Source organism: Anopheles moucheti, assembly GCF_943734755.1.
Source record: "Anopheles moucheti chromosome X unlocalized genomic scaffold, idAnoMoucSN_F20_07 X_unloc_1, whole genome shotgun sequence".
NCBI lineage: Eukaryota > Metazoa > Arthropoda > Insecta > Diptera > Culicidae > Anopheles > Anopheles moucheti.
The window spans coordinates 1610516-1629097 of record NW_026453515.1 but is presented as its reverse complement, the minus strand read 5'-3'; the positions used below and the strand labels follow the sequence as shown (position 1 = coordinate 1629097).

At 41.1% G+C, this 18582-nt stretch overlaps 1 protein-coding gene and 1 pseudogene across 1 annotated transcript; both read left to right on the top strand.

Annotated features, from left to right (window-relative positions):
- Positions 1 to 3791: 3791 nt before the first annotated feature.
- Positions 3792 to 5756, top strand: LOC128307517 (uncharacterized). Its single transcript, XM_053045397.1, has one exon. The coding sequence runs from the start codon at positions 3792 to 3794 to the stop codon at positions 5754 to 5756; it is 1965 nt and encodes a 654-aa protein (XP_052901357.1).
- An 8094-nt stretch (positions 5757 to 13850) lies between these two features.
- On the top strand, positions 13851 to 16455 carry LOC128307516 (uncharacterized; annotated as a pseudogene).
- Positions 16456 to 18582: the final 2127 nt, after the last annotated feature.

Below are 18582 nucleotides of genomic sequence, written 5' to 3'. Positions count from 1 at the left end.
GAACATGGCATGTTCAGCACTCTCCGCGACGCCAGGGCACCACGTGCAGTCCGGGGACGAGGTGAAAACCATGTCGCAGAGGTACTGTCGGAAGAATCCGTGACGAGATAATACCTGCGACAGGTGAAAGGTTACTTCTCCATGGTTCCGCGACTGCCACGATCCGATGTCCGGGATCGTCCGGTGGGCCCACCTTACGTATTTGCTGGCTCCCTCTGCGGCGGCATAAGCATCCCACGTCGACTGGCGATGAGTTAATTTTTACATGGCTGGTTTGGCCATAAAAAAATATGTTTTTATTAACTAAAACTTAAAACTAAGTCTTAACAGATTGAATGTCTAACTAGAACTGCTTCGTCTGAATGCTCAACTGGAACTATGTTGCCTTTGCTTTGTTTTGCGTGGATGCCGGTTGATCTTGGGAATGGATGTTTATGTTGAATGCGCGTTGTCAGCTCTCTTGGTGTCAACGCGATTGTGCTCTTTGTTCGATGTAACGCTGCACGGGAATTTGTTTACGCTGCGGCGCAATCTGTTTACGAAACGCGATCTGTTTATGTAGTGCGATCATGGCTGTAGGAATATACGTTGCGCTATGTTTTATGCTGAGTATGCATTATGCTGCCTTTGTGTTGAATATGTGTTGTGCTGACTGTTGTGCTAACTGTACTTATAACGTCTTTCATTTATTGTGTTATATTACTATGTACTATATAAAATATAGTCTACAGATTACGATTACTTTAAGTGTAATACGACATGATCCATGTTACAAAAGACATGAGCATCTACTTATGATATGAGTATCTACCTAAAAGGTCGTGCGACCCAAAACTTGGAACTAATCGTGACCGTTTTTGGACGTCGCGTTTCGGTCTTGATTATGTGCCAAGGGAAGCAGGTTTGACCTCAGCTCGGTCGCGTTTTGAGGTGTGTGGCTTGGCTAAAGCGCTTTTTTTAGCTTTTGCAAAATTTAACGAACGGAAATTTAGCGAAAGGCAAAAAAATAAATTAAGGTGGTGGAGGTGCATTTATTTTTTGGCTTGGAATGTGCTGTTCTGTCGTCCTGCTACTGCTACCACATATCAGCTGTGTGTGGGGAAAGTGAGGGGAAGACATTATTGTGATATTTGCCAACCTGCTCAGGTCTGTATTTCTGTAAGGAAACTATTGAAGAGAAAGTGGATTTGAACGGATTCTTACCATGAGTGTTTGCGGCGCTCGTTGAAGATGATGCTAAGGCGATAGCGTGTCAGAGAGTTGATAACGACTGCGTTTTATTCTACGCGCAGCGCGTGAAACTTAAATCTTAATCTGCTGCGTTGATGTCATGGTTTTGGTTCGAGGATGCATCAAAATGTTGTGTAATGGGTGTGCGCAATAATATGTTGCGGTTTTTTTAGTTAGTCAAATGATATTCTTTTGGTGTGATTATTTAGTGTATTCCTTGTGTTTTGAGTTGTTTGTGTTCTTTTGTGAAATTGTCGAAATGGAAAACAAAACTGTTTTTGGCAACGATGTCCCGTGGATTATTGTGGAAGATAAATCGTTTCTAGAACAACCACATTAAAAGAGACGCTGCTCAGCAAAGAAAAGCGATTGAGGAATTTGCAACAGCAACCAGACCAAATGAAGGGCTTCTCCCTCGTTCGGATTTTGAATTAGCACCGCTAGAAACTGAGGAACAGCTAGAGGATTTAGATCAGGGCCTACCGGTAGATCCGGAGTACAAGCCACAAGTAGAGTAGTTTTTGCGCTGGTAAATTTCTCGCGCAGACGTTAATAATCGTCTGCATCAGACGATTGCTGTTCACCAAATCCTTTTTTAGAAAACAACCCATAACTGAACTCTATCATTTATTTAACATACTCCAGCTATGGGAAGTTGAACAAAAAACAATTGCATTTTGTAGTTGTTGTGGTTTAAGATATAACAATCTCAAAGATAGTTTTATTACGTTCTAGATATTACGTTCTAGATGTAGCAACAGATGAATGGTGCGTTCACGAAATTAGTGCTGTGGTCTGCAGCTAATGTAAATGTGTACATATTTATGCGCAAAGTAAAATGACATGTTTGACCAGAAAATATGTAAGATGTTAATGTTATTTCCGTTGACTTTCCAAAAGTCAACTGGCCAAACACAGAAGATCAGCACCGTTCGACAGGTCACGGGTGTATCCTTTGCTCGATATACAATGATTGTGTAGAGGACATAATTTGTTTCCGTATATGGAAAATAATTTGTTCGCCCATAAGGCTTAACAAACCGAATCTTCTAGTCTAATCTTAAACAAACAGATAAACAGAGATTAAGCAAACTAAACATAGAGGATTGTAAGGAGTAATTAATTAGTCGGGCCCGAAAAGCAGATATCGAGATGTTATAATCGAAATGATAAAAAAGCAGTTAAATGATTTCATAGCTCGCAGAAAAGGATCATTTTGGCCGTAAAAGGTAAGGCCCGCCGGAATGAATATAAATAGTAAGGATGGGGCACAAATATTGTTGAGGAGAATCTTAGCGATGAAAATAGCTTGCGTATGTGAGAGGAGTGATTTTAGATCTACAATTCCATCCGAGGCAGACTGCAGCTAGTCGATAGTGCCGTCCGTGGTCAGAAACCATGCGTTCCCCCGTTCGTCTGCAATGTGAACCGTGGACAGGTAAACACTTTGGAGATGAATATTTTCTGCTGGGAGGGATAGGTTATGGTCTGCTCCGGTGACATTGGCATGCAGAAGTATCAAACGCAGAAGCAGTACGCAGAAGTTCAACGTGCACGTGCATCAAATTGTGATGCGTTTCGTTGTTAGATAGCGCCCAGTAACGGGTGCCTTCGTCGATCGACATGGACTGAAATCTACCAATCCAGGTAATTCCACAACCGCTTCGATGGAAACTGAAAAAGCGAAGCCCTTATTTTACACGACAAATTAACACCCAACAGTAGAGCTTGCCATTCCGGCTAGAGCCCGCTGGTGGGTCAGCTTCTTCGGCCGCGTCCACTTTTATGATTTTAGCCACCTGTTTGTAAAAAGCACCGGTACGGCGATCGCGGTTCAAATAACTCATGTTGATAAAATAAAAGTGTTTCAACACTTTCGATGTAATCACTGGAGTTGGTTGCTTGTGTAGTGTCTTATTTTTTCGGATGATGCAAAATACAGATCCTTCAATTTAAAGCAACCGATCCTTTTGTGATATACATGGCGGTACCGTTCGTTGCCATAATGACCTCGTTGTAATAATGGCACCGTTTAGTGTTACAAGCATAATTGTTTGGAATAGTAAAAATTATACATTAAACCTTCTTCTACATATCGTGCCATATAACTTATGACAGGATTTTCATCCGAAACATCAGCGCGCTTGCAAAACCATCCAGCTCCTCATATCAAAAACCGGTGCAAAAATGTACTCTTTCACACGGCAAATTTGACGAAGAAAATGCACATGTGTGTGCGCAATATACAATAATGAGCACGAGCGAGAGCGCATGACGCCGAAGAAGCGAACAGCATGAGAATATCGAGAGTCATCGAGCGAGCTTTCGATTCGGCGAGAGAGCAAGCAGTAGAGCAACAGCGGTTAGAAAGAGCACTCTTTAATTTTGGCCGTTGAAAGTCAGTTGCAATAAATCAGCGAAGGAGTACGGACGTGTCAAATTCTTCTAAACATTCCGAACTTACATGGGGGCTCAACCGGGATATGAAGGATATTGATACAGTGAAGCAAAAAAGTGGAACGTGAAGCGATTTAAGTGGACTACGACGAACTAACGACGAAATGGCTACGATCGAGGAGTTATGTGAAAACTTCACCAAAGTCGGGTTGATCCGCGAGTGCAAAAAGCTTGGCTTGCCAGCCATCGGTGGAAAACGTGATATCGCGGAAGAAATCATTAACCATCGGAATATGACGAGTTCCGGATATAAAAATGATGAGGACGATCGCAGTTCGCAGAAAGACGGCGTGTGTGAGAAAGACGACTCACACACAAAAGACGCGGAACGTGCGGTTGACGGTATGTGTGAGAAAGACGACTCACACCGCGATTACGAGGAAAGCGATGATGATGACGGCTCAAGCACCAACGACGAGTACGACGAAGAGGACAACGACGCGAGTGAAAATGACGAATCTAATGATCTGTACAAGACGGCGAATGGAACAAATACTTCTACACCTTTACCAACTCGACGATGCGCACCACGCCGTATGAAGGTTTACTCTTTTCGTGATATGGAAGAGAGTATCGAATCCTTCGGTGCAGAGGAGGGAGAGGACGTACGATTATGGCTGATGCAACTCAAAAGCGTTTGCAAATCTGCACGATGGGATGACGAGCAACAATTGATAATGTGCCGAAAGAAATTAACTGGAACAGCGAAACGTTTTGTATTTTCGCTTCGAAGCAGTTTCAGCAGTTTTAAGAAGCTAGAACAAGCGCTGATAAAAGAATTTGCCCCACGCGTACGGGCAAGCGATGTACATCGTGCGCTGACGAACCGTAAGAAGAAGAATTCAGAGTCCATCCGTGATTATATTTACGAGATGCAACGGATAGCGCTACCTATCGAACTCGACGAACCTAGCCTCTGTGAATATATAGTAAACGGTATTACGGACGATGAACATCACCAAACGATGTTATACGAAGTACAAAGCATCGAACGGCTGAAGAAGAAATTGTTTAATTTCGAAAAGGTGATGAAGAATTCCAAGAACAAACCCAAACGAGACGATATAGGAAGCAGAAAAGAGAGAACACGTGTCGCTGATAAGGACAACAAAGTGAGCAGGAAACAAAACTGTTACAATTGTGGTGAAGCATCACATGTTTCCGCGGAATGTCCGCAGAAAGCCGAAGGCCCCAAATGTTTTTCGTGCAACACGTTTGGGCACAGAGCACGCGAATGCACGAAAGGTGGCACGAAAGTGAAACAGAATGTGCTGATTTGTCGACCAAGAGTAGAATCTGTTCACAGTGACGTCATTCCTGCAAGTGACGCTAATCGCGAAGACGATTATACATCACGGCTGCTGTCTGGAAAACTAGCAGGATTGCAAAGAACGTTCATACCAGTGAGAGTAGGACCGGTAGTTGTGAACGCCTTGTTTGATACCGGCAGTCCAATGAATTTAATGACGAACTACACCTACGAAAAGATTGGGAAGCCGTGCCTATCCACCACTACAATGATACTTAAAGGTTTTGGCGGCAACGAAATCGCTGCAGAGGGTGTTTTTAAGATTGATGTGTGTATTGGTGACAGCCAATACCGCGACGTGTTTTTCTATCTAGTGCCAAATAAATGCATGTCTTTTGCGGCTGTACTCGGAACGGCGTCACTTGAATATTTCGATGTGAAAGTGACTACGGACGGGGTGGAAGTGTGTAAGAAAGACGAATATGAAATTATGGGGATCATGCCGTATGACAGTGAAATCGACGTACCGGAACGATATTCAAATGACATTAAAGCCCTAATTTCGAACTATGATCCGAGTAAAGAGGTAAAAAGCACAGTAGAAATGAAAATTATTCTCGAAGACGAACACCCGGTGCAAACCAACCCAAGACGGTTTGCCCCTAAAGAAAAGGAGGTACTAGAAAGAACAGTGAACGAGTGGTTGCACGCAAATATTATACGAGAAAGTACCAGTGATTTTGCTGGTCCTGTAGTGCTTGCGAAGAAAAAAGATGGTACGATGAGGGTTTGCGTGGACTATCGTGAGCTTAACCGATAAGGAAGGATTGGTTTCCAATGAGGAATATGGAGGACCAAATCGATAAGTTGCAAGGGGCAAAAGTGTTCACAACGCTGGACTTAAAAAACTCTTTCTTTCACGTGCCGATAGAGAAGTCTAGCCAGAAGTATACAGCGTTTGTGACACATACAGGCCAGTACGAATTTCTACGTGCTCCATTCGGTCTGTGTAATAGTCCAGCATGTTTTAGTCGGTTTGTAGCCAACGCGTTTCGTGAACTGATCAAAAGCGGTGAAATATTAGTCTATGTGGATGATTTGATCATTGCGACTAACAATGTAGAAGAGAACATTACCACGTTGAAAAGGTTGTTCAAAGTTGCCAGTGAAAACGGAATTGAGTTCAATTGGAAAAAATCTCAATTTCTTAAGCCTGAAGTAGAGTATTTGGGATATGTTATTAAGGATGGTACTTATCGCATTTCGCCGAATAAAATAAAAGCAGTGCATTCTTTTCCGGTCCCAAGAAACGTTAAACAGTTACAAAGGTTTTTGGGATTAACTAGTTATTTTCGTAAGTTCATCGAGGGCTACGCGATTATAGCCAAACCGCTGACGGACTTGATGCGTAAAAATGTTGAATACGAGTTCGAACATGTGCAGTTGAATTGTTTTGACAGGTTGAAGAAATGCTTGACGTCCGATCCTGTGTTAAAGATCTACGAAGAAAAGGCGGAGACGGAAGTGCATACAGATGCTTCAAAGGAGGGTTATGGAGCAATCTTATTACAGAGGGGCTCAGACGATCAATTTCATCCAGTTTATTACATGAGCCATCAAACGAATGATGCAGAGAAAAATTACAGTGCGTACCATTTGGAAGTGTTAGCTGTTATGCGAGCGGTGGAGAAATTCCGTGTCTATTTGCTAGGGATACCTTTCAAGATTGTAACAGATTGTTCGGCATTTCAACACACTTTTAAAGCAAAAGAACTCTCTGCGCGCATAGCTAGATGGGCTTTAACGCTGGAAGAATACGATTATAAGGTTGTTCATAGGCCAGGAACGTCGATGCGGCATGTACAGGGTGAGATTAAAAAACTGCAACAAAGTAACAATTCATATTTTTTGTATTTATTTTTTTAATTTAATGAATGTAAGCAAAAAATGTCGAACATAACATAAAATTTCGTAATCAATTTACGTTTGTTCGAATTGGCCACCTTTGGCACGAATTATGGCCTTTAAACGGCCGATGAAGCCGTTGCATGCTGCCCGAAAGTGACTCTGCGGTATTTTGGCCCATTCTCGGCGAAGCGCTTGCTTGAGCTGATCGACACTTTGGTATTTTTTAGTTCCAACCTTATTTTCCAAAATACCCCAGGCACAATAATCCAACGGATTGGCATCTGGTGATTTTGGTGGCCATTGTGCGGTGGAAATGAAGCGTGGAATCTCATTTCGTAACCATTCTTGTGTGGCGCGTGCTGAGTGTGATGGTGCTGAGTCCTGTTGGAATGTCCAGGGTCTGCGACCAAAATGTTTGCGTGCCCAGGGCTTCAGCGTTTGCTCCAAAATATTTTCACGATAGATTTGCGCATTTAATTTGACCCCGCTGTCGATGAATACGAGCGGTGAGCGACCATCGGCGGTTATGGCGGCCCAAACCATCACCATGGCCGGCTTTTGAGTTCTGGTGGCCAACCGAAGATGCAAATTTTCAGCTGACCTCTCTGGCAAGTAAACCCGATCGTTTTGTTTGTTCACAAACTGCTGGATAACAAATGGTTTCTCATCAGAGAGAACCAAATTCGGTAATTCACCAAGTTCGGCCAAGCGAAGCAACTCCTTGGCTCTTGTTAGTCTAACTTTTTTTTGTGCATCGGTAAGATCTTGCACTTTTTGGAACTTCAAAGGCTTTAGTCCAAGCTCGTTTTTCAATATTTGTCGAATCGAATATTGCGATATGTTAAGCTCACGAGCCATTTGTCGGCCACTGCGACGTGGATTTCGTTGAAGCCGCTTCTTCACTTTTCGAACCATATCTGGCGATGTTGCTGTTTTTTTTCGTCCACTTCCTTGACGTCGGGCTACGCTACCAGTATCACGGTAACGAGCGATGGTACGAGACACAAAGGATTTATTAACATTTAAATGCTGGAGGGCTCTAACGATAGCCACTTGGGGTTTTCCAGCCAAATGTAAAGCAATTACGCTGTCACGCTTGAGCTCCATCACGAATACTTAATTTTCTGTTTACTCCAACAATAAAATGCTTTACTACACTTGTAAACAATATAGTGAGCTGTCACTGGAAGAAATTTGACAGCTGTCAGAGGAGCGGTTCAAAAATAACAACAACCTGAATTTGGTTGCAGTTTTTTTATCTCACCCTGTAGATGCCTTAAGTCGGGCTATTATGATGATATCAAATGATCCGGTGATAGAGATGATCATAACTGCACAAAAGAAAGACGAAAGAATTTCGGCCATACGACAACTACTTAAAACTCAAACATATGACGACTACTGTATGAACGGTCAAATTGTGATGAAGTTAGTGAAAGGAAAAGAAGTAATAGTCGTACCGACAGAATTGCAAGGTGAAATTATAAGAAGGGCCCATGAAAACGGACGTTTTGGTGTACATAAGCTAGAGGATGTGATAAGTCGAGATTATTATATTCCAAATCTCACGGAAAAGATAAAAGGGAAGATTGAATGTTGCGTAAAATGTTTGATTGCAGAACGTAAACGAGGTAAAATAGACGGAATGTTGCATCCAATAGAAAAAGGAGAGGTGCCGTTCGACACCTTTCACGTTGATCACGTAGGTCCCATGGAGGCTACTGATAAGATGTATAGATATATCTTTGTTGTGGTGGATGCTTTCACCAAGTACACGTGGATATATCCGACGAAAACGACAGCTTCTAATAAGGTTATTCAGCGATTGCGGAATCAAAGCGATATGTTTGGAAACCCACGAAGAATAGTGAGCGATAAGGGATCTGCATTTACGTCCAACAGTTTCAAACAATATTGCGAAGAAGAGAATATTGAACATATCGAAATAGTTACGGGCGTGCCGCGTGGCAATGGACAGGTCGAAAGAGCAAACCAAGTAATATTAGCCATGCTAACGAAATTATGTGTAAACGATTCGCGAAAGTGGTATAAACATGTTGGAAACGTACAAAAATGGATTAATCTGAATGTACATCAGTCGACTAGGGTCACACCTTTCCAAGCGATGTTTGGGGTGACAATGCGGCATAAAGAAGATTTGCGTTTATCGGAATTGATGGAAGAAATACGTGTAGCACAATTTAATGAGGAACGTAGTGCTTTAAGGGCTGAAGCTATTGAAAGAGCTCAGAGTAAGCAAAAACGAAATTATGATCTACGCGCTAGGGAATCAACAAAGTATGAAATAGGAGATGTGGTCGTGGTACAAAGAAGTCAATATAATCCTGGAAAGAAAACAGCGCCGCAGTTTTTAGGTCCTTACAAGGTTATAGAAAAGATGTCCAACGATCGTTATAAAGTAGAGAAAATTAGTGGCGAGGGCTCACAGCATACAACGACGGCGTCGAGCCAAATGAAGAAGTATAAGGTAGAATTAACTACTGAATGAACATCCGAGGCGGATGATGTGTCAGGAGAGGCCGTGTGGATGTGTAAGGATGTGTTTGAGAAAAAAGGAACACGCAAGGAAAAAAGGAACAGGAAAGGAATCGTGAGAGTGAGCGAAGCGGGAGAGTAGTGTGACGGAAGAGATGAGCAAGTCAGTTGCAATAAATCAGCGAAGGAGTACGGACGTGTCAAATTCTTCTAAACATTCCGAACAATATATATATATATATCTATATATCTATATATATATATATATGTATATATATCACTTCACAGTACTAAACAGTAGAACCAGGAAAGTGATCACTCTGATATATATATATGATATATATATGATATATATATATATATATATATATATATATATATATATATATATATATATAAGATGTATGATAAGATGATAATATATATATATATATATATATATATATATATATATATATATATATATATATATATCATATATATATCATATATATATATCAGAGTGATCACTTTCCTGGTTCTACTGTTTAGTACTGTGAAGTGATATATATACATATATATATATATATAGATATATAGATATATATATATATATATATATTGTTCGGAATGTTTAGAAGAATTTGACACGTCCGTACTCCTTCGCTGATTTATTGCAACTGACTTGCTCATCTCTTCCGTCACACTACTCTCCCGCTTCGCTCACTCTCACGATTCCTTTCCTGTTCCTTTTTTCCTTGCGTGTTCCTTTTTTCTCAAACACATCCTTACACATCCACACGGCCTCTCCTGACACATCATCCGCCTCGGATGTTCATTCAGTAGTTAATTCTACCTTATACTTCTTCATTTGGCTCGACGCCGTCGTTGTATGCTGTGAGCCCTCGCCACTAATTTTCTCTACTTTATAACGATCGTTGGACATCTTTTCTATAACCTTGTAAGGACCTAAAAACTGCGGCGCTGTTTTCTTTCCAGGATTATATTGACTTCTTTGTACCACGACCACATCTCCTATTTCATACTTTGTTGATTCCCTAGCGCGTAGATCATAATTTCGTTTTTGCTTACTCTGAGCTCTTTCAATAGCTTCAGCCCTTAAAGCACTACGTTCCTCATTAAATTGTGCTACACGTATTTCTTCCATCAATTCCGATAAACGCAAATCTTCTTTATGCCGCATTGTCACCCCAAACATCGCTTGGAAAGGTGTGACCCTAGTCGACTGATGTACATTCAGATTAATCCATTTTTGTACGTTTCCAACATGTTTATACCACTTTCGCGAATCGTTTACACATAATTTCGTTAGCATGGCTAATATTACTTGGTTTGCTCTTTCGACCTGTCCATTGCCACGCGGCACGCCCGTAACTATTTCGATATGTTCAATATTCTCTTCTTCGCAATATTGTTTGAAACTGTTGGACGTAAATGCAGATCCCTTATCGCTCACTATTCTTCGTGGGTTTCCAAACATATCGCTTTGATTCCGCAATCGCTGAATAACCTTATTAGAAGCTGTCGTTTTCGTCGGATATATCCACGTGTACTTGGTGAAAGCATCCACCACAACAAAGATATATCTATACATCTTATCAGTAGCCTCCATGGGACCTACGTGATCAACGTGAAAGGTGTCGAACGGCACCTCTCCTTTTTCTATTGGATGCAACATTCCGTCTATTTTACCTCGTTTACGTTCTGCAATCAAACATTTTACGCAACATTCAATCTTCCCTTTTATCTTTTCCGTGAGATTTGGAATATAATAATCTCGACTTATCACATCCTCTAGCTTATGTACACCAAAATGTCCGTTTTCATGGGCCCTTCTTATAATTTCACCTTGCAATTCTGTCGGTACGACTATTACTTCTTTTCCTTTCACTAACTTCATCACAATTTGACCGTTCATACAGTAGTCGTCATATGTTTGAGTTTTAAGTAGTTGTCGTATGGCCGAAATTCTTTCGTCTTTCTTTTGTGCAGTTATGATCATCTCTATCACCGGATCATTTGATATCATCATAATAGCCCGACTTAAGGCATCTACAGGGTGAGATAAAAAAACTGCAACCAAATTCAGGTTGTTGTTATTTTTGAACCGCTCCTCTGACAGCTGTCAAATTTCTTCCAGTGACAGCTCACTATATTGTTTACAAGTGTAGTAAAGCATTTTATTGTTGGAGTAAACAGAAAATTAAGTATTCGTGATGGAGCTCAAGCGTGACAGCGTAATTGCTTTACATTTGGCTGGAAAACCCCAAGTGGCTATCGTTAGAGCCCTCCAGCATTTAAATGTTAATAAATCCTTTGTGTCTCGTACCATCGCTCGTTACCGTGATACTGGTAGCGTAGCCCGACGTCAAGGAAGTGGACGAAAAAAAACAGCAACATCGCCAGATATGGTTCGAAAAGTGAAGAAGCGGCTTCAACGAAATCCACGTCGCAGTGGCCGACAAATGGCTCGTGAGCTTAACATATCGCAATATTCGATTCGACAAATATTGAAAAACGAGCTTGGACTAAAGCCTTTGAAGTTCCAAAAAGTGCAAGATCTTACCGATGCACAAAAAAAAGTTAGACTAACAAGAGCCAAGGAGTTGCTTCGCTTGGCCGAACTTGGTGAATTACCGAATTTGGTTCTCTCTGATGAGAAACCATTTGTTATCCAGCAGTTTGTGAACAAACAAAACGATCGGGTTTACTTGCCAGAGAGGTCAGCTGAAAATTTGCATCTTCGGTTGGCCACCAGAACTCAAAAGCCGGCCATGGTGATGGTTTGGGCCGCCATAACCGCCGATGGTCGCTCACCGCTCGTATTCATCGACAGCGGGGTCAAATTAAATGCGCAAATCTATCGTGAAAATATTTTGGAGCAAACGCTGAAGCCCTGGGCACGCAAACATTTTGGTCGCAGACCCTGGACATTCCAACAGGACTCAGCACCATCACACTCAGCACGCGCCACACAAGAATGGTTACGAAATGAGATTCCACGCTTCATTTCCACCGCACAATGGCCACCAAAATCACCAGATGCCAATCCGTTGGATTATTGTGCCTGGGGTATTTTGGAAAATAAGGTTGGAACTAAAAAATACCAAAGTGTCGATCAGCTCAAGCAAGCGCTTCGCCGAGAATGGGCCAAAATACCGCAGAGTCACTTTCGGGCAGCATGCAACGGCTTCATCGGCCGTTTAAAGGCCATAATTCGTGCCAAAGGTGGCCAATTCGAACAAACGTAAATTGATTACGAAATTTTATGTTATGTTCGACATTTTTTGCTTACATTCATTAAATTAAAAAAATAAATACAAAAAATATGAATTGTTACTTTGTTGCAGTTTTTTAATCTCACCCTGTACATGCCGCATCGACGTTCCTGGCCTATGAACAACCTTATAATCGTATTCTTCCAGCGTTAAAGCCCATCTAGCTATGCGCGCAGAGAGTTCTTTTGCTTTAAAAGTGTGTTGAAATGCCGAACAATCTGTTACAATCTTGAAAGGTATCCCTAGCAAATAGACACGGAATTTCTCCACCGCTCGCATAACAGCTAACACTTCCAAATGGTACGCACTGTAATTTTTCTCTGCATCATTCGTTTGATGGCTCATGTAATAAACTGGATGAAATTGATCGTCTGAGCCCCTCTGTAATAAGATTGCTCCATAACCCTCCTTTGAAGCATCTGTATGCACTTCCGTCTTCGCCTTTTCTTCGTAGATCTTTAACACAGGATCGGACGCCAAGCATTTCTTCAACCAGTCAAAACAATTCAACTGCACATGTTCGAACTCGTATTCAACATTTTTACGCATCAAGTCCGTCAGCGGTTTGGCTATAATCGCGTAGCCCTCGATGAACTTACGAAAATAACTAGTTAATCCCAAAAACCTTTGTAACTGTTTAACGTTTCTTGGGACCGGAAAAGAATGCACTGCTTTTATTTTATTCGGCGAAATGCGATAAGTACCATCCTTAATAACATATCCCAAATACTCTACTTCAGGCTTAAGAAATTGAGATTTTTTCCAATTGAACGCGAAGGAAGGAAGCGAAGGAGTACGGACGTGTCAAATTCTTCTAAACATTCCGAACAATATATATATATATTTGTATATATATCACTTCACAGTACTAAACAGTAGAACCAGGAAAGTGATCACTCTGATATATATATATGATATATATATGATATATATATATATATATATATATATATATATATATATATATATATATATATATATATATATATATATATGATATATATATATATATATCATATATATATCATATATATATATCAGAGTGATCACTTTCCTGGTTCTACTGTTAAGTACTGTGAAGTGATATATTGAAAAATGTATTCAAAAGCGAATCATTGCGTTCAACAAAAACGCACAAAAAGGTAAGAAATTTTACCGTTAAAGTGTTAGTGCATTAACATTTTCTTAATACCATGTTTTCCATGTAAATAATTACTATAACATTTCTTCAGATGCCTTTCAATATCGTGGAAACGACTGATGCAAGAGGCCATAAGGAGCTGTTAGCAGTTCCTGAGCCATGGATACAAGGAACGAGCAAAGGAAAATCATACCTAATGTGGCCAAATGTTCGGCAGAAGGATCGACTTAACGAACTAATCGAAAATGACGCCAGCGTCCCAGCCAATTCGTGTGAAAGGGTTTTGTGCAAAATTAAGCGTTCCGGAATTGATACATTGGCAGAAGCGAATAAGAATATTCAGGAAATGTGTTTGTTGTTTGCGACAGATTCAAGTGAAGTAGAACTCCAAAAATCACGACAAAAAAAAACCTACCCAAAACTCTCGCAGCAAAGTAAACATTGATTTTGAAGGAACCCAACCAGCAATTGGACTCCGCCTATCCATTTTGTATTCGGATCTCTCGTTTTGGCCTACATGCGACGCGAAATAAAAAATCGAACACACACGTGATACACACGCAAAATCACGGTACGCGATCCACGCCCTCCATCGCGCGTATACGGATATCGCAACGCACCAACACATTCAAAGCGACCGACCGACAACGCGTGTGTCGACAGGTACCTGTGTACTGTGCTCGCGTCTGCCGACTTAGAGTTAAATTTTGTCCTTGCAGCTTACGCGCCTATGTACGCATAGGCGAACACATTCAAAGCGACCGACCGATAACGCGTGTGTCGACAGGTACCTGTGTACTGTGCTCGCGTCTGCCGATTTAGAGTCGCGTTTTGTCCATGCAGCTTACGCGCCTTGCAACTCAGCATATGCGGCTCGAAGCCCACATATTCAACCTCTCATTTAAAGCGTCCAACTGACTGGCGTGTGTGGATTTCTGCATTTAATCGTACTTAAATTATTTTTTATTTATAAACCATCGGTTGTAAAGTATTGGCAACACTTTAACTAAACAATTGGAACACTTTTTCCTAGGATATTTGAAGGACAAGCGCACAAATTCAATGATCAAAACTAGGTATAATTTGATACATTCGAAGACATTGCTTTGTGGCGATCGGTAACACACGGGAGTATTTAACAATAGCAAGAAAAGTTTAAGTGTTAGATACATACATTGTTCTACAAAGTAGTTAAGAATAAGAAATGTAGTTTTTCTATACATATCAGTGGTTTTTCCACAATTTTTACATATTTTTAAGAATAACTAGAAAAGTAGCAGAGATAGATAAAAATGATGTTCTACAAAAATGTAAAGAATAAAATAATACATCTTTTTATGGTGTTTGAAAAGTTCTAAAACTTATACCAACAATTTTTTTTCATTATTTTTCAATGCAAAAATTATTTCAAAATGCCTCAAATTTTATGTTTTATTTAAAAACAGCCAATCGCCAAGCCATTTGAATGTTTTTCAAAATTTTCATTGACAAAAATCCTTCCCGTTAGGCTTTGTTTATAAACCGTTAGCAACGCACGTGAGCCAAGCTACTCGCGCGACCCTGAGGATGTACCTATTGCTGCTGCTCGACCGACTTAATCCAATATTCTCTTTCATTACAGCACTATCGCCACGCAAATAGTATGGGGAAAAAGAGTATCATTCTCTGATAACGGCTCTCACGAGAGAGCCAGAGAGTGGTGCTAGTTCCCCCACCCCCCTTTTGTTTTGCATAGAATCATATTTTTGCTACGATCCGACGTAGGTCCACACGCTGCAAAAGCCGCCGGGCGACTGAAGCGGGCGTGGTTACGCGCCGCTTTATATACGCTGCGGTGAGAGTGTGTGCGTGAAGGTCGAAGTTCGTCTTCCTGTCGGTTTTCTGCTCGAAACCGACTTGACTCAAAACTTGACAATGAGAACAAAAGAAACTCGACCAAGAGACTCCGCCTTTGTATGACTGGGAATGCTAGAAACCGAGCTCGAGTGCGCGTTAAATGAAAGTTCAGTGCAATATTTACAAGAAAACGCTGTTGTGGAAGATGACACTGAAACTGGGCAATACATATTACATGATTACCAACATTCCAAAATTAGTGATAGATTAGATAGCTTAGAAAACGCCACTGGAACAATAATACGCAAGATGGATTTTCAAACGAACAAAACAATACCGAATTTCAACCCCGAAATCAATCATCGTTTGGACAGATTAGAACACATAACTTCAACCATCGCCACAAAGTTAGATATTTTACTAGATAAATCCATAACTCCCGTAAACCTACGCCGCAAAACCATTAACATAGGTTTTGAAATTATCAGCAGTGAAGAAGAAATCAAAACTTTTGAAGCAAATCTGAATGAAATAAATTATTTTAATGAAATTTCTTCATGGTTGGAAGACAATATTTTTGAAATTACTCCAGACAATAGAATGATCGAAATTTTGGACTTACTATTCACAAAACAATTTTTAACTGAGTTCTGTTGGACCGGAATTAGCAAAGGAAAACAAAAAATAGCAATGATGACTTTTAAAAACATTTTGGAATTATTTAGATTTCACGGCAGCACGAACGATACCGCAATTACACAGAAAGATGTAGCTCGTTTTTTATGAGGAAATTAATTAAAGCCCGTTTTGCCGCATTTTTTAAAGGATTGCGTAAAAGCACACAACACAAGCATGCATGAAAATATATTTTTTACTTTAAGTTTATATTACATTATTATTATTAGTTAAATGTATATTTATAGATAATATTGTTCGTGAATTCAACGTGTGTATTGAAGGTATAAAAACAAATTCTCCGTTTTTTTTTAGTTCCTACAGCTATTAACTTACATTTAATGTCGTAGAAACTTATTTTCTCCTCTGTGCTTGAGTTTTTGGTAGCATTTCCTACATAAATATTTAGGACAGACGATTTGAAAGGATAGTCAAAAAAATTCCGCTATTCCTGCATTACTCTACCATAAAATTCACGTGCAAGAGGCGCTTTGGAAGAAATTTTAGAAAATCGTACAATTTTTTGTTGGTTAGTCAAAACCCAACAATCACGATTATTATCCTGTAGCTTGAAGTATAAGTTTCCGTTCTTTGATTCTTCTTCGTACTGAAAAAAATGCTCAAGCACAGATAGTCTGTTAATCAGCTGTTGCAAATCCTGGCGCCTGCTCCGTAGTAATTTTTTTAAATGCTGTAGTTTGTTTTCAAATGGGTACGTTGAAAGAGTATTGAGTGCACCAAAAAACTCTACTTCGTCATATATATGTAACAGATTATGAATATTACTTATAAGAAACTGATCCCCATAAATGTTACTGTATTGGACTACAAATTCTTTTAACATTTCTTTTGCAACGTACCAATTTTTTTTATAAACATTTGTTGACAAAAGAGTTATAGAACAAAAAAGCAATAAGAAGTGCCGGTATATGTCCTCGGGTAACATATCCTTAAGCGCCACAATTGCTGCATAATGCAGGAATGAACTAAATTCCGAACCCTTCCAATATTTAAGTATGTTAAGGCTTCGGAATGGTCTAAGGTTCTAGTTCTCTCTTCCGTCATTTCTCCATAAATCCTCACCTTTCTCCCTCCTCAACTCGATACTACACCCTCCTCTCGTTTCAGATTTTAGTTCTCGTTCTTTTCTCCAATTTTCTCCCTTTTTATCAAGCTGCAGTTCTCCCTTTCTCCAAACTTCTCCCCTTCCCCCAATCAATCCGGTACTACACTCTCCTTTCGTTTCAGGTTTTAGTTCTTTTTCTGTTCTTTCTCTCCAAATTTCTCCTTTCTTTTCAGGATTTAGTTCTTCCTTTCGTTCTCTTCTCCAGATTTTTCCCCCTCCTCCCGCATCAACTCGATACTACACTCCCCCTTTCATTCCAGGTTTTAGTTTTTTTCCCACGTTCCTTCTCTCCAATTTTCTCTTCTTAAGGTTCTAGTTCTCGTCTCCGTTATTTTTCCATAAATCCTCACCCTTCTCCCTCCTCAATTCGATACTACACTCTCCTTTCTTTTCAGGCTTTAGTTCTACGTCTTCTTTCTTTTCTCTAAACAGAATATCCTTCAACCTCCTACAATGCCGACTACGACTAGAAGCACAACCAAGTCCCGACTTACACTGACCACGACCCCGGAAAAAACACTGATCCGGAGAACCATTCCGCGCCTTTCAGCTCCCCCGAAGATGACAGCCAGGCAAGAGACCCTGTTCACTCGGCGAATGACACGAGGCTCTTCGTCGACCGCCAACGCCCTTCCAGTAGCGGATTCCACCGCACCTATGGAGAAATCTCCGAAGGTTGGAATGGGCCCAGCTAAGCGGTTGATGATGCAGCCGGTCATCGAAGAGTGCGCGGGCCCGTCGGCTACATCGTCGGTCGAGAGCAACGGAGGAGCCTCTTCGGGCCTGTGCCAGAACGACAATAGACCAGCGGATCCGGTACAAAGGGCAAGCTCGCTGCTAACTGGCCTTGTCCGCACCATACAGGACGGCCAGAAGGCTAAGGGCTTTGCCACCCTGCCGCGAGACTGGGAGACTGTCTTGGGCTCGGCCATTAAGGCGCTCCAAGAGATTCAGCATCGACCGGAAAAACGGAATGCGACAACGCAGACGGAAATTGCCGAGGAAGCACCAACGGGGGCAGAACGCGAACCGGACCTCGCTGCGGCGCTGGTAGTGCGGGGGCGCGAGGGAAACGGTGGGGAGGAGACCGAGTCTACCTACATGGAAGCCCGGTCGCCTTCCGAGCCTCTCACGACGCTCCCACTCCTCAGCGCCACAGTGGAGACGACGGCGAGCGAACTGCAGT

Bases quoted from the DNA above. Each gene is read 5' to 3' on its own strand.
- LOC128307517 (XM_053045397.1), top strand. From the start codon at position 3,792: ATGGCTACGATCGAGGAGTTATGTGAAAACTTCACCAAAGTCGGGTTG.